Raw genomic sequence first — 12,750 nt, 5'->3', positions numbered from 1 at the left:
CCCTGCCCTCAAGAGGTTCACTGCCTGGAGAGTAGGCAGGCACATGAGTTAATGATGGAATCCGATGCAGTCAGCGTTACAGATGATAAACTGAGTTACGGCCATAACGTTTCCTTAGTTGCAGCTGTGCCTTCTTCACACCTTGAGAGTAGGCAGTAGGTGTCAAAATCAAGACCCTTCTCAGTTTGAATGCTGAGGTGCTGACTGACATTTCAGCAGCTGCTTCTTTCTTCCCCCATCGTGCACATTGCTGCCAAGTTCTTTCCCAACCACGCCTGTAATCAGATCTTCCCTTTGCTCACCAAATATGAATGGTGACTTAACATTCCTTTAAAAATAAAAAATAAATTAAAAACAAAATCAAAAGCCCAAGCTCCTTGCTTTCAAGAACTCCCACAACCTTATTAAGGTTTCCTCTTCCTCCTCTGCACTGTGAGCCTGCTCCTTCTGGCATGAACAGGACTTGGTGCTGGATGAGCCCTTGGCTCCTTTATGCCTCCTTCCCATAACTCCTGCCTCGACGCCCACAGCGCGGGGGGGAGACGCCCGGGCTGAGACCCCGAGCGGGCCGTGTAGGCTCTGAGGCAGGGCGGTATTATGTTCATTATTTCACAGTCTCCACAAATTGGGTTGTGCTTTGAGTACAGAAAGCACTGCAAGGCGACTCAAACAGTCTCTACTGAAACTGTGGAAAGGGACTTCACTTCTTAGACAATAGAGGGTGTATTTGCTGTCTATTAAGCCTGTTGCTTATTAGCACCTTGTTCTGTTCCCACCAGAAAATGCCTCTAAGTGACCAACAATAAAATAGAAAGGATTGTGCCTTTTTAAAGATTTATCCCTAAAAGACAGATTGATTCTCTTTTTACAGCCTCTTTTTTAATCTCTACAGTGTGACCTGGTATAAGGGTGAAATCAAGATTCATGATTAAAGTGGCTTTAGTGATTTTTGAGACTCTCTCAAGGAAAGATGAACATTCTTAGAAAGTTGAAGATCAGCCCTACCGGTGTGGCTCAGTGGCTGAGCATCAACCCATGCACCAAGAGGTCGCTGGTTCCATTCCTGGTCAGGGCACATGCGCAGGTTGTGGGCCCGATCCCCAGTGGGGGGCGTGCAGGAGGCAATCGATGTTCTCTCTCATCAGTGTTTCTATCTCTCTCTCCCGCTCCCTTCCTCTCTCTAAAAATCAGTAAAGAAAACAAAAAAAATAAATAAATAAAAATAAAAAAGTTGAAGATCAGGTATTTTCCTGAATATGGTGCAGTTGTCGAGTGAATCCCAGAACCGCAGGTTTGAAAGGGACCTGTAAGACCCTCTTTTGCAATCGGCACAGATAAGAGAGTGGGCTTTCCAGCTGGTGCTTCCTGCCCCGTTCTTCTAGGACAGTTCTCACAGAAGTACGATCTGCCTCAGGTTTCTCGTGGCTCCAAAACGTATTCACTAGTGAGAATTTTATTAAAATGCTGTAACTAATGACATCAAGCCATGTGTAGCTCAGACTAGGAAGAATTGGGTATAATATAAACTGCCTTCTTTCCCAAATTATTTTTTAACTTAATATTACAACAAACCAAATGTGTTTATTTTTCTGCAAGTGTGCTGACATGAAATTTATTTTCTATAGTGACATAGCAGAGAGCATTCATTCATTCACTCGGCAGTAAATAAATGGTCTGTTACAGTTCTGTGCGCTAGAATGAGTCAGCGTTATAATGATGAAACGTGGGTTTGTGGTCAAGCACGTCTGGATTCTAGAGTTAATCCCTGCACTTCTTACCTGTGTATGCTAGGAAACTTGGGTTTCAGTTTTTTCATCTATAAAATGGGTTCATAATAATTCCCACGTTATGGGGTTGCTATGAAGACTAATATACTTTAAAAGTGTGTAACACAGAAACGTATAAAAGGCATACAAAAAAGTCAGTTATCGTTTTTATTATTGCACTGATCATTGTAATTCAAAACATCTAAGACTTTTTAATATTTGTTTTCTTATTATAACTATATTCATAAGAAAAGTCCTACAAAAATAGTTAAAGAACATTAATATTAGCTCCTTTTATTAAGCTGAAGGTTTTAGGTAGCTTCCAGTTTGGGAGAAGAGGAGGCAATTTTTAAAGCCTCTCTGTGAATTTTTAAAAAGATACTGCAGGATATATGAGTTTATGACAATAACTAGGATTGAAGACCACAGTGTGACCCGGAGCGTGAAGAGATGTGTAAGATGACCATGTGGCACAAATCTGGAACAAAGCCGACCGATGGCATTCTGAGAAAAGCGACAGCGCACAGGATTCCGATGCGCCAGCGGCAGGGCCGGGCCCCAACTCTGCGGAGGGAGCACACGGGGACTCTGGGAGCACACGGGCACTCTGGGAGCACACCGGGACTCTGAGATCCCGCAGGGCTGCAGACCTTTCTGTTCTTAGAAAACCCCTACTTTCCCCTGGGAGCCAGTGGATCTTCACAGTCTGGAAGGGGAAACGTAGGTTTTGAGATATATATTCTTTTTCCGACTGTCTACATTATCATGGAGAAGACATTCATACTCAGAGAAAGAGGAACTGTGCTGTTAGCTTGGGCGGAAAGGGAGAAGGGACAGGTCCTCTGCAGGCAGGGCCCGCGGCTGCCCTCGTTCCGCAGCCTCTGCAGACAGGGTGACGCAGGCTCCGCCGAAGATGCTGGGAAAGGTGGTTTCCCACGTAGCTCACATCAGAGGGTTTCCATTCTCGATGGTGGGGAGACGGCAGTAACAGTGAAACATTATATGGCTTTAAGGGGACAGCGTGGCGACTGGGACAGGCTTGTTTGTGACGTCGCAGCGAAGGGAGCTTCAGGTTGCAGGCGCCAGTAAACCGGAGCTTTGCGGTTCAGTGTTGTTTCCTTTCATTGCTACAGATGCTTTTCTTGTGGCCAAAACCTATGCTTCTCTTATTTAATATTGTCACCTATTCATTCACATAAACAAGCATTCTTTCGCCCATGACCAGAATTGGCTCTACCCGTCCTGATGCAGAACCCCACTGTTAAAAAGGAAAACATTCAGAACTCTCCCCACAGTTTCTACCCTGTGGGAGATTTGTTTCTGTTACTATTTGTCACATTGACTTGCACGTGGATACAACTGTTGAGAAGGTCTGACTCCCTGTACTTGCCACATCTAATGGAGCTGCATTTCACCTGGTTTGGTGTGATCCACACACAAAGCACAAACCAAATATAAGCAAAATTACCCTTGGAAAAGCCTTAACTCGCCATACGATAGAGTAGACACGTATAATCCTGCGTCGTCGTTTTCACTGGAAGAGCGAGGAAGGCCGGATTCTGGAGGGAAGAATGAAGTGAGAAAAAGGCAGGAGGAGAACCTGGAGGTGGGTAGGGAGCTGGATGTGCGACCACTCTGCTGCTGAATCCACAACATAATCCACGATGAAGGAAACGTGTGCAGAGGATTTCAAGGCGCTTCTGCATCACTGCAGGCTCTTCTCCCTTCCGTGTCCTTAGTGACGCTCTACGATGTTAACAGGGGCCCTTGGTTTCTGGCTGGGAGAAGAGAAGAATGATTCAGAATCACCTTTCGATGCAAGGAATTGAATGGTGATGATGTAAAGGACTAGACCTCAGTCCAGTGCAAAACCAGCCAATCAGACAGTGTCACAGCAAAAACCCTGGCAGACATTCTAAAGATTTTGAATAGAAAGCTGAGGCGCATTTGTGAAAAACCAATGCCTTGAGGAGCATTGACGGATGCCGGCTCAGAAATCATTTTGCACACAGGGCATAAAGAATAATGTGGAGCTTCATGATTCGTACTGCATGAATCTAGTCACTGGTTTTATTAAAGCTTATTGTCAAAAGCAATGTGCCGGCAATGTGTCCCCTAAATGCATCGCCAGCTCCCACTGTGGTCAATCCGGATGTCACCCTGGAATGTCCAGCTGCTTGGTCAGGGACTCAGCTTTGGAAAGTGTCACCCACATCATGTCAAACACGTTCAGAGGAAACCACAGCCTGTATCAAATATATTTTTTACTGTAAACAAATATTTTCATCTACGACTACTTTTTTTTTTTTTTTTTGCAGGTTTTCTTTTGTACTTTCAGTCAATTTGTTTTTTCTTTTGGCAGCACTTTAAGATTCTCAGAGGCCCTGGGCCAGGGAACAAACCCTCATGCTGGGTAGGTAACGGGCCTTTCTAAATAGAACAGTCAGTCATTCTGAACAGCATTTAGCGATTTGTCTCCTTCACTGGGAAGAAACAGTACACAATTTGATTTACAATAAAATAACAGAATAAAAATTCTTCCAAAAAGTAAGTTTTCCCAGCCCACATGATTTCATCATACAGGGGGATTTTAATGAAACCAGACAACATAATTGTATTTGCATTGTAAGGCATACATTAAAATTCTATTCTCCTAAGCAGAGGATTCTTAGCCAGTCATGGAGGTTGAAGAAGACCTTGCTGCTTCAAGGGGCTTTCACACCTGCAGAGGGAACACGGCGGTGCCCAGGCTGCTTGAATGAATTGCAAACGCTTGTTTCCTGTTTTGAACAGCCTCCATAGTGATTGGGAAATGGTGGTGTGAGATGGAGCCTTGTCTTGAGGGAGAAGAATGTAAGACACTCCCTGACAATTCCGGATGGATGTGCGCGACAGGCAATAAAATTAAGACCACAAGAGTAAGTGCGCTTATTTCAAATGTCTTGTGCATGTTACTAACTGTACTGTTCTCCTTTGTGTTGTACAAACATCACCCAGAGAAGCTTAGAACAGGAAAGAAAAAAGACTTTTCCCCAACAGAAACCATTCCTAACCATTCTGATCAGTGTCCATCCATCAGCAAGGAGCTAGAGATTGAACTTAACATTTCTATATGAGCAGTTCAGTGTTTCTGCTACTGGCTCATAAATACAGCTAGGTTGCATTAAAGGCAATTATTTAGGTAATTCATTCAACATCTATGGTGCTCAGAATCGATAATAAAATGAAGATGTCTAATTTGTCCACATGGTTTGTTGAAAAGGTCTGCATTTAAGTACATGTTCTTTAAAAAAATCCTTTGATGATTTTATAGGGAAATAAAAGGTTTTTGTGTTGTGAATAATTATCCCTTGATTTCTCTGGTTAAATCAGAAGTTGTTTTCAAAATACACTATATAACAACCTATATTGTGAAGCGACAAAACCCGTCAGAATTGGTGTCATGTTGCTGGACCAGGATGAAAGGGCCCAGCGAGGCTGATCATTGACCTTCCATATATTTGACCATAAGAAAGTCTGGGAGTCCTAAAGAGGGTCAGGGTAGGATGGGGTGCTCAAGACACTTAAGACAACATCTGTTTACTAGTATGATGTTATGTTACTATGTGAATGATTAGTATGGTCATATATATCTGTGCTATGTGACTATCAGCCCTATTAGGTGTGTATATGTTTTAATGTATTGGATATTTTTTTAAAGGAAGCTCAACCAATTATAAATCTCAATATCTTGACCTTGTAATCTTACAAAAGGGTGACTCAAATTTTAAGAAGCATCTCTGGTTCCAGTTCCCATATTATGAGTCTTGACCTGATCTTTCTTCACAGCATTATCTTTCAAAAAGTAAGATTGGTTCTTGCAGCTTTGTGATGCAGGAAACGAAAGCAATGCTATGTAATACCACACTAAATACTTCATTTTTCATGTGTAAAATAGGTGGAGATGCTTTGAGAGCCAAATTTAGTTGCCTGTATTGATCACATTAACTAGTCAATGGCCACCCTCCCTGGTTTGCAGCCAGGAGAGATTTCTAAACCTCCTAGCTTATTAACATACAGTTTTGAGCACCCCAAAAGCTCAACTTTAATAATTGTATTTCATTTCAATAAAACACCTACCCAAAAAACACCTACAGAAATAAACATGCTTCATGCAAATTATCTGCGGAAACCATTTTAATTACCTGGCAGACTGAGGTTTTCAGGTTTTCCTTTGGTTACATTTTGCCTGATAATGGTTTTACAAAATGATTTGAAGATGCCCTTACAAGTTAGTTTTAAGCTACTATGAATTATGGCCAGTGAAATTCCAGAATTATGACTGGAACACAATCACCATTATTTTAAACATGTTGCTATACACAAGTGGGCAAAAGTAGGTTTATGTTGTGAGTACACAAAACACAGTTTATTCTTGTATTATTATTTATTAATTATTGTATTATTTATTTCCATTACAATTATAAACCTACTTTTGCCCACCTTTTATTTTCTGCTATATCTCTATTCCCTATTCCAAATGACAACTGATCAATCTGTCCTGAAGGTAAGCCCTGCCTCAGCATGTCTCCAGACTTGTAACCCAGTAAAAGCAATAATGCAAGTCATTTCAGGATTTAAATATGTAAAATTCCAAGAGTACCAAGTAGCAGACTCTTTGGAAGCTAGAACACAAACAAAACACAGAAAGTGTTAATGCCTCCTTTCTGGGACCTAAATGACTCTCTCGTATTCAGCCTCTGTAGAGTCTATTTTAAAAGCACCAGGCATGTTCTACATACACCCTAGACATTTTCCAGCATCACAGAAGCGCAGTGCAGAATCTGATCCTGGTAATAGAGGCTGGCGCACACTGTGTCCGCTAACCCCCAGGTGGGCTCAATGCAAGCCAGAGTGTAGGAGAGAAGTAGCCGCCCTTGCCGTGGGCTTGAAAGCAGAGATGCAGCTGTTCTGACAAGAATCCATGTCACGCAAGGAAATGAGACGCTGTTCTGCAGCCTGTGAGCCGCACATCAGTCGACCAAGAATCCTCAGGTCTGTCTTGAGACAAAGAAAATAACACACTGGAAAAAGCTGTTCTTTTAAAACCTTGAGAGGACGCAGACATTCCTACTGATTTAAAATGTCTCCCCCTTCCTTACCAAGAAATTCACCATGAAATAAACACTTTTAAACACAAAGGCACCAATTAAATCCAGATGGTGCATACGGGGGCTTTCCATTCTGTATAAATGATGTGCCAACAACAGTCTTTAGATCATATGCTCTGAGAACAGGTTTTATGTCAATTTTTCTAGTATGCCCTATGTATTTTTCCCCATTAGAGAATGATATATCTACAGACTTCAAATAATGACTCTAGCAATCTATCTTTTGAAAGAGTTCAATTCACAGATGTACTTTAATTTGAATCACATTTTTATTTTTCTGTTTTTAACCAAGAGGTGATCTTTAGGATAAAAAATTTCTTCAAGTTCTTATCAACATGAAGGTGAAAATAAAGAACAATCATCATTTTTGTTCTATGTGTAGGATTGATTCAAAGAGAGTGCTCTTAGGGGGAAAAAGGAAGAGACATACCCAGATTATTAATGACAACTGAGAGTTTCCTTTATATGTTATTTTAAAAAGTAACTCCAGTGTAAAGACATTTGCAAGAAAGTTTCCTGGTACATCATTGTTTTCCCTATGTAGGTTTTCCCCAAAGTTTTCCTGTTAGAGGGGTTACTTCTCACATAAACACCCTAGGCAAAAATTCTCAGAGGTCTTTGAAAGGTAGATAGAAGGTGCTTCAGAATGTAATTTAATTTATATTTTTATAATGTTTCTTCTTTTTAAATGGTAGAGAGTAGAAATTAATTGTTTCATTTAAACGCCCAGACACCCCAGCTTGAGAAGTGGCCAGGGTAACAGTCCATTATCTAAAGGAAAACCTTGAGGAACCTGGATCTGGTTAGTAATATAACCCAGAAGGAAGATAGCTAGAATTAGACCAAGGCTTTCCTGTCAGGAGATTTGGAAAAATAAATCTTAAGGAAAAAGGAAGCTTCCTGAATGAATGTCACCTATAGACAGTCTCCTGCAGCATAAAGCTAGTGACAGACACCTCCTGAAGAGACACTTGATATGTCTGGGTGAAGTCTCATGGCTAAATTTTAACCCTGTCCCTGTTTGATCTTTGCTTCAATTGTTTTATTAAAATTGCACCTACACCCTGCCAGTGTGACTCAGTTGGTTGAGCATCATCCCATGCACCAGGAGGTCATGGGTTCAATTCCTGGTCAGGGCACATGCCCAGGTTGTGAGCTCAATCCACTATAAGGGGTATGCAGGAGGCAGCCAATCAACGTTTCTCTCTCATCGATGTTTCTATCTCTCTCTCCCTCTTCCTTCCTCTCTCTGAAATCAATGAAACTATATATATTAAATAAATAAAATAAAATTGCGCCCTGGCTGATGTGGCTCAGTGGCTGGAGCATTGGACCGAAGGACCTCAGGTTCAATTCCCGGTCAGGGGTGCATACCTGGGTTACAGGTTTGGTCTTGGCTGAGTCAGAGCACGTGCAATAGGCAACTCTGATTGATGTGTCTCTCTTACATCAATGTTTCTCTCCCCTCTCTTTCTCCCCCCTTCCTCCCTCCCTCCCATCCACTCTCTCTAAAAATCAATGGGAAAATTATCCCCAGATGAGGATTAATAAGACAAAAATACTGCTTTGTTAGTAGTTTACAGCAAGACTACCCAATTTAAATATTAACTAGAGATTTTTTTCTATGGTTTTAGATACCTACTGGTTTATTTCTTTTCTTTAAACTCATATATCAAAAATATAAATTTGCACATTGGAAAGGCAATAGCTCATGCATTCAGGAACAAATCTATACACTGTGTGTGCAGGAACAATGGCTTAATTTAGAAAGACAGACCTCTCCATAGAGGAAATCAGTTGTTTGAAATGCTGCCATAATTCACAGGTATAATGTGAACATTGGCTGTTTGAGGATAGGAAGAGGAAGGAAATGAAATGAGGAGAAAAGCAAAGTCACTTGGAAAGAAAAATAAGCAGATTAAAACAGCAGAACATAAGCTGGTAGAATACCTGGGGAAGTATCATACACCTTCGGGCTTCCTACAACCCAGTATGTTAATGTCTTTCAAACGATGAGAAAACTCAGTTAGTGCACAATGTTGAATCAAACTTTCTCCATAAAAGGGCGAGTGAACGAACGGAACTCAGTTTGCACACCTCACCACAATTACCATTTGGTCAAATGCCTGTTTTATGTCATCAGCCCAACACAAATCCAGCCCACCCTCCTAATGGTGACTGATCGGCATGGCTCCATGGTGGTTTTTATACTACTGAGAAGGTGAAGCGGTAGCTTTGGCATAGTTCAGGTTCTTCACTCAGAGGTCCACCAGGTCTGAAGTGCTCTGAGAACCTTTACAATCCTGATCTCCATTTCATTTTGTATGAAAGGTCTTTAAACTTAGGGGGAGGCAATGAAAGAGAGACAGGAGAGAGGAAAGAGAGAGAAGGGGGGTATGTTGGGAGATTGCAGAAAGGAAGAATGAACCCACTTATCCTCACACAATATCACAGTTGCCCCTGGATCCAAGTGAACTCATTCATCTCTCTACTGAATACATATATTGAAGCCTCCACTATCTAAAGTTAGTGTATAAGGGTCATGAGGGTGTGACATGACAGAGCCCTGGTCTTTTGTGCAGGACAGGGCCCAAGGTTGAGAGGTGGGGGGAGGCTGGTGGGTTCATAGAAACAAAAGAAAGGGAATTTTTGTGCATCTCACCGTCTCCCTCCTTTGGCGAAAAAGAAGACAGTGAAAACAGAAGGTAATAAATGTCACTGGAATGTAGGAAACCAAGGCTTGGAAGGATCTGTTATTTCTACGAAGAGAATAAAAAATAAATGTGTGGCCCTGGCCGGTTTGGCTCAGCGGTTAGAGCGTCGGCCTGCGGTCCGGAGAGACCCGGGTTCGGTTCCCGCTAAGGGCACGTACCTCGGTTGCAGTTTGTCCCCGGCCCTGGCTGGTCGTGCGGGTGGCAGCCACTCGATGTGTCCCTTCACGTCGATGTTTCTCTCTCTCTCTCTCTCTCCCTTCCTCTCTCTCCCTCCCACTCTATCTGTACAAAAAGTGGAAAAATATCCTCGGGTGAGGATAAAAATAAATAAATAAATAAAAATAAATAAATGTGTGAAGATTCCTTATACATTCTACTCCTGCTCCAACAATTTCCTATTGAAGACTTTTATTACTGTTCCTACCTGACCCTGGAGTGTCAAGTATACTCCCAAATACACTCCCTGCTCTCAGACACTCAAATTCTAAGACTATAAAGAATTAGAGATGATGAGGGAAAATGCCTTGTGTCCGAAATCTTGGCAATGACTTTACCTTACAACAGGCCAACATGACAAGGACCTGGAACGACCTACTCAGTTCAAATTCTCATCAGACACAGGACTGACTGTATAATGTGTAGAGTCCAGTCCAAAATGAAAACATGGGGTCCCTTTTTCAAAATTTACTTTTTCAAAAATTACTACTAATTTCAAGATGGCAGCAGGAGGTCATTAAACCAAGTGCTGGTCCTTTGCAGCACCGGGCTCTGGGCAGCTGCACAGGTCTGTCTCCTGCCCGTGAAGCCAGTTACACCTGGCTCCCAGATCTGTCTCCTTAGCTGTGGCAAAACCAGCTTAATAAACTGGTTAAAAAACGTGGTGGTCTGTCAATGTGCTTTGATCACAATTTGAGAACTACTGCTCTGGACATTAACATTTTTTTAATCTTTATTGTTGAAAGTATTACAGATGTCCGTCCTTTTTTTCTCCATTGACCCCCGTCCTCCCTGCTCCTGTCCCCCAACCCTGCCTTCACCACACTGTTGCCTGGGTGCATTGGTTGTGTATGTGCATATAAGTTCTGCAGTTTATCTCCTCCTACCCCCTTCTCTCTGAGATTTGTCTTTGTTCCCTACTTCCATGTCTCTCAATCTATTTTGTTCGTAGTTTATTTTATTCATTGGAGTCCACATATAAGTGAGATCATGTGATACTAGATGTTAGCATTTTTTACTTCAGATCACTTGAAAGAAGCAACATTCTAAAAATTCAAGATGTTCTCAATTTTCTGCCTGATCACCTTTCTTTGTACCTTCATTTTGTTCCTTTCTCCCTGAAATGTCTTTTTTTCTTTGGTTTCAGATTCACCCAAGAACCTAACAGAAGCATTTGTTGTAGTAATAAAGGAAAATCAACTCGGCGGAAAGTACATTTTCAGAATTTCAAACATCTAGCACATTAAAAGCCAAATGGAGTTCTTATTTGCGCTTTGACTTGTTACCAGATAATCACAGTGCTTTTACTGTGTGTCATGAAGTATCCTATAGTGGGAAGACCGGAGTTTTGGCCAACACCAAGAAAAGTGGGTTTTAGAAAACAAAAGATTTTCTCAGTGAAAATTTTGGAGATTATGAAGAACAAGCAACTATCTTCTAATTTGGATCTATAGTTACTTTGTACCATTTGAAATATATGTATATATAATATTTTGAAATATTATATATTCTCTTCAGGAAATGAACAGTACCACAGTTTGAGGCGGCTGGTGTTATCACTTTGAATTTTGGATGTTTAGTTGTGTTGCTTTTTGTTGTCATTTCTTTTTCTATTGGCAAGGAAGGCGTGCCCATCTAAGAGCTTGGCAGGGCACTCACACTGGAAGGCCAGCCACGGGTGGACTCCTGGAGCCTGGGGCAGCGCGACACGGAATCGAGCTTCCTTCCGTTTCACCCAGATGCCCAAGGAAGCAAGTGTCCTGCTTCGTTGCTTCCTGCCCTGTGCAATGTCGGCATGCGAGCTTGGCTCACTAACCATACTTCCTGTTCACTTGATAGATAATAACCGTTTGAACCTCTCCCAGGAAAACATTTTTAGAATACTAGCTTTTACACAGATAAGAAAGATAGGATTCTGGAGGGAGCTGCTCCACCATGCTCTTAAGACTCTGGTGGAGTTGTGGTAGAATATGAACCCCTGCATTAATAAGTCCTGTAAATACAATGTCGTGAGGCTTGTGTAGCTGTCCTAGACTGCAGAAATGCCCCCGATCAAGTCCGAAGTCTGGTATCACTAAGTACATAGTGTTACAGCAACAAGTCTTTACATGGCTCCTTTTTCTACATTTGATTTGCTTTTTCTAAGAGTATTCAGATCCCTTCTGGTGAGATAGGAAGACCATTAACGCAACTGGGCTTCAGAATAATCTATGTGACCAAATGTTGACCAGCCCTATAAATTGGTAAATAACTTCTCTCTGAACCTACTTTTCCTCTTTATTTGCCATTTGATTTTCCTGAATCCATTTCAGCCAGATCCAGAGAACACCCCACTTGGAGACTTATAGTCAATCAGAATTTTATCCATGAAATCTTTGTTGCTATAACAGCTACGCTTTCCAACCTAATATCGGGACAACCAGAAACCCGTTGTTACGCTGCAGTGTCCTCAGTCAGCAAGATGAAAAGTGAATGCGATTTGGGGGCTTTCATAGTTAGCACTTGGATGATACACATGGGGCTCACCTTTCAAAAAGCAATCATTGCCCATCGTCTCTTTCTGAGAGTTACTCAGCTGATGCTTATATGAAGGAAATATCTACTTAAGTTCTAGTTTACAGGGGATAGCTTAATAGTACTATATGCTCCTATTACTTATCACATTGCAAGTATATTTGTTTTTTTCTTCTTCAAAGCCTTTTTCTGGAATGCACATTGTTAGGGCCTCTTATTAGATCAGCAGCACAGTGGGTCCTCTAGTCAGGATGTTTTAATGTTAAAGGTCGGGTAAAAGTTGATGCTCCTTCATCTCTACCATATAGCTTGAGGTCTGATTGAATGTGTAAGCACTCTAACTAGATAGATTGACTCTACACCTTGAATGCTTACAAAATCATCCAGACG

At 41.6% G+C, this 12,750-nt stretch overlaps 1 protein-coding gene across 1 annotated transcript in view; it reads left to right on the top strand.

Moving 5' to 3' along the window:
* Positions 1–12,106, top strand: part of TAFA1 (TAFA chemokine like family member 1) — a 550,290-nt gene extending 538,184 nt beyond the window's left edge. Inside the window, exons 4-5 of the mRNA XM_036267195.1 lie at positions 4,560–4,684; positions 10,994–12,106. Coding sequence (XP_036123088.1) covers positions 4,560–4,684; positions 10,994–11,011 — 143 coding nt within the window. The 3' untranslated portion in view covers positions 11,012–12,106. The remainder of the gene's footprint in view (positions 1–4,559; positions 4,685–10,993) is intronic.
* Positions 12,107–12,750: the final 644 nt, after the last annotated feature.

Source organism: Molossus molossus, unplaced genomic scaffold, assembly GCF_014108415.1.
Source record: "Molossus molossus isolate mMolMol1 unplaced genomic scaffold, mMolMol1.p scaffold_m16_p_18, whole genome shotgun sequence".
NCBI lineage: Eukaryota > Metazoa > Chordata > Mammalia > Chiroptera > Molossidae > Molossus > Molossus molossus.
The sequence above is the reverse complement of the archived record's forward strand: the minus strand, read 5'-3'. Positions and strand labels throughout refer to the sequence as shown.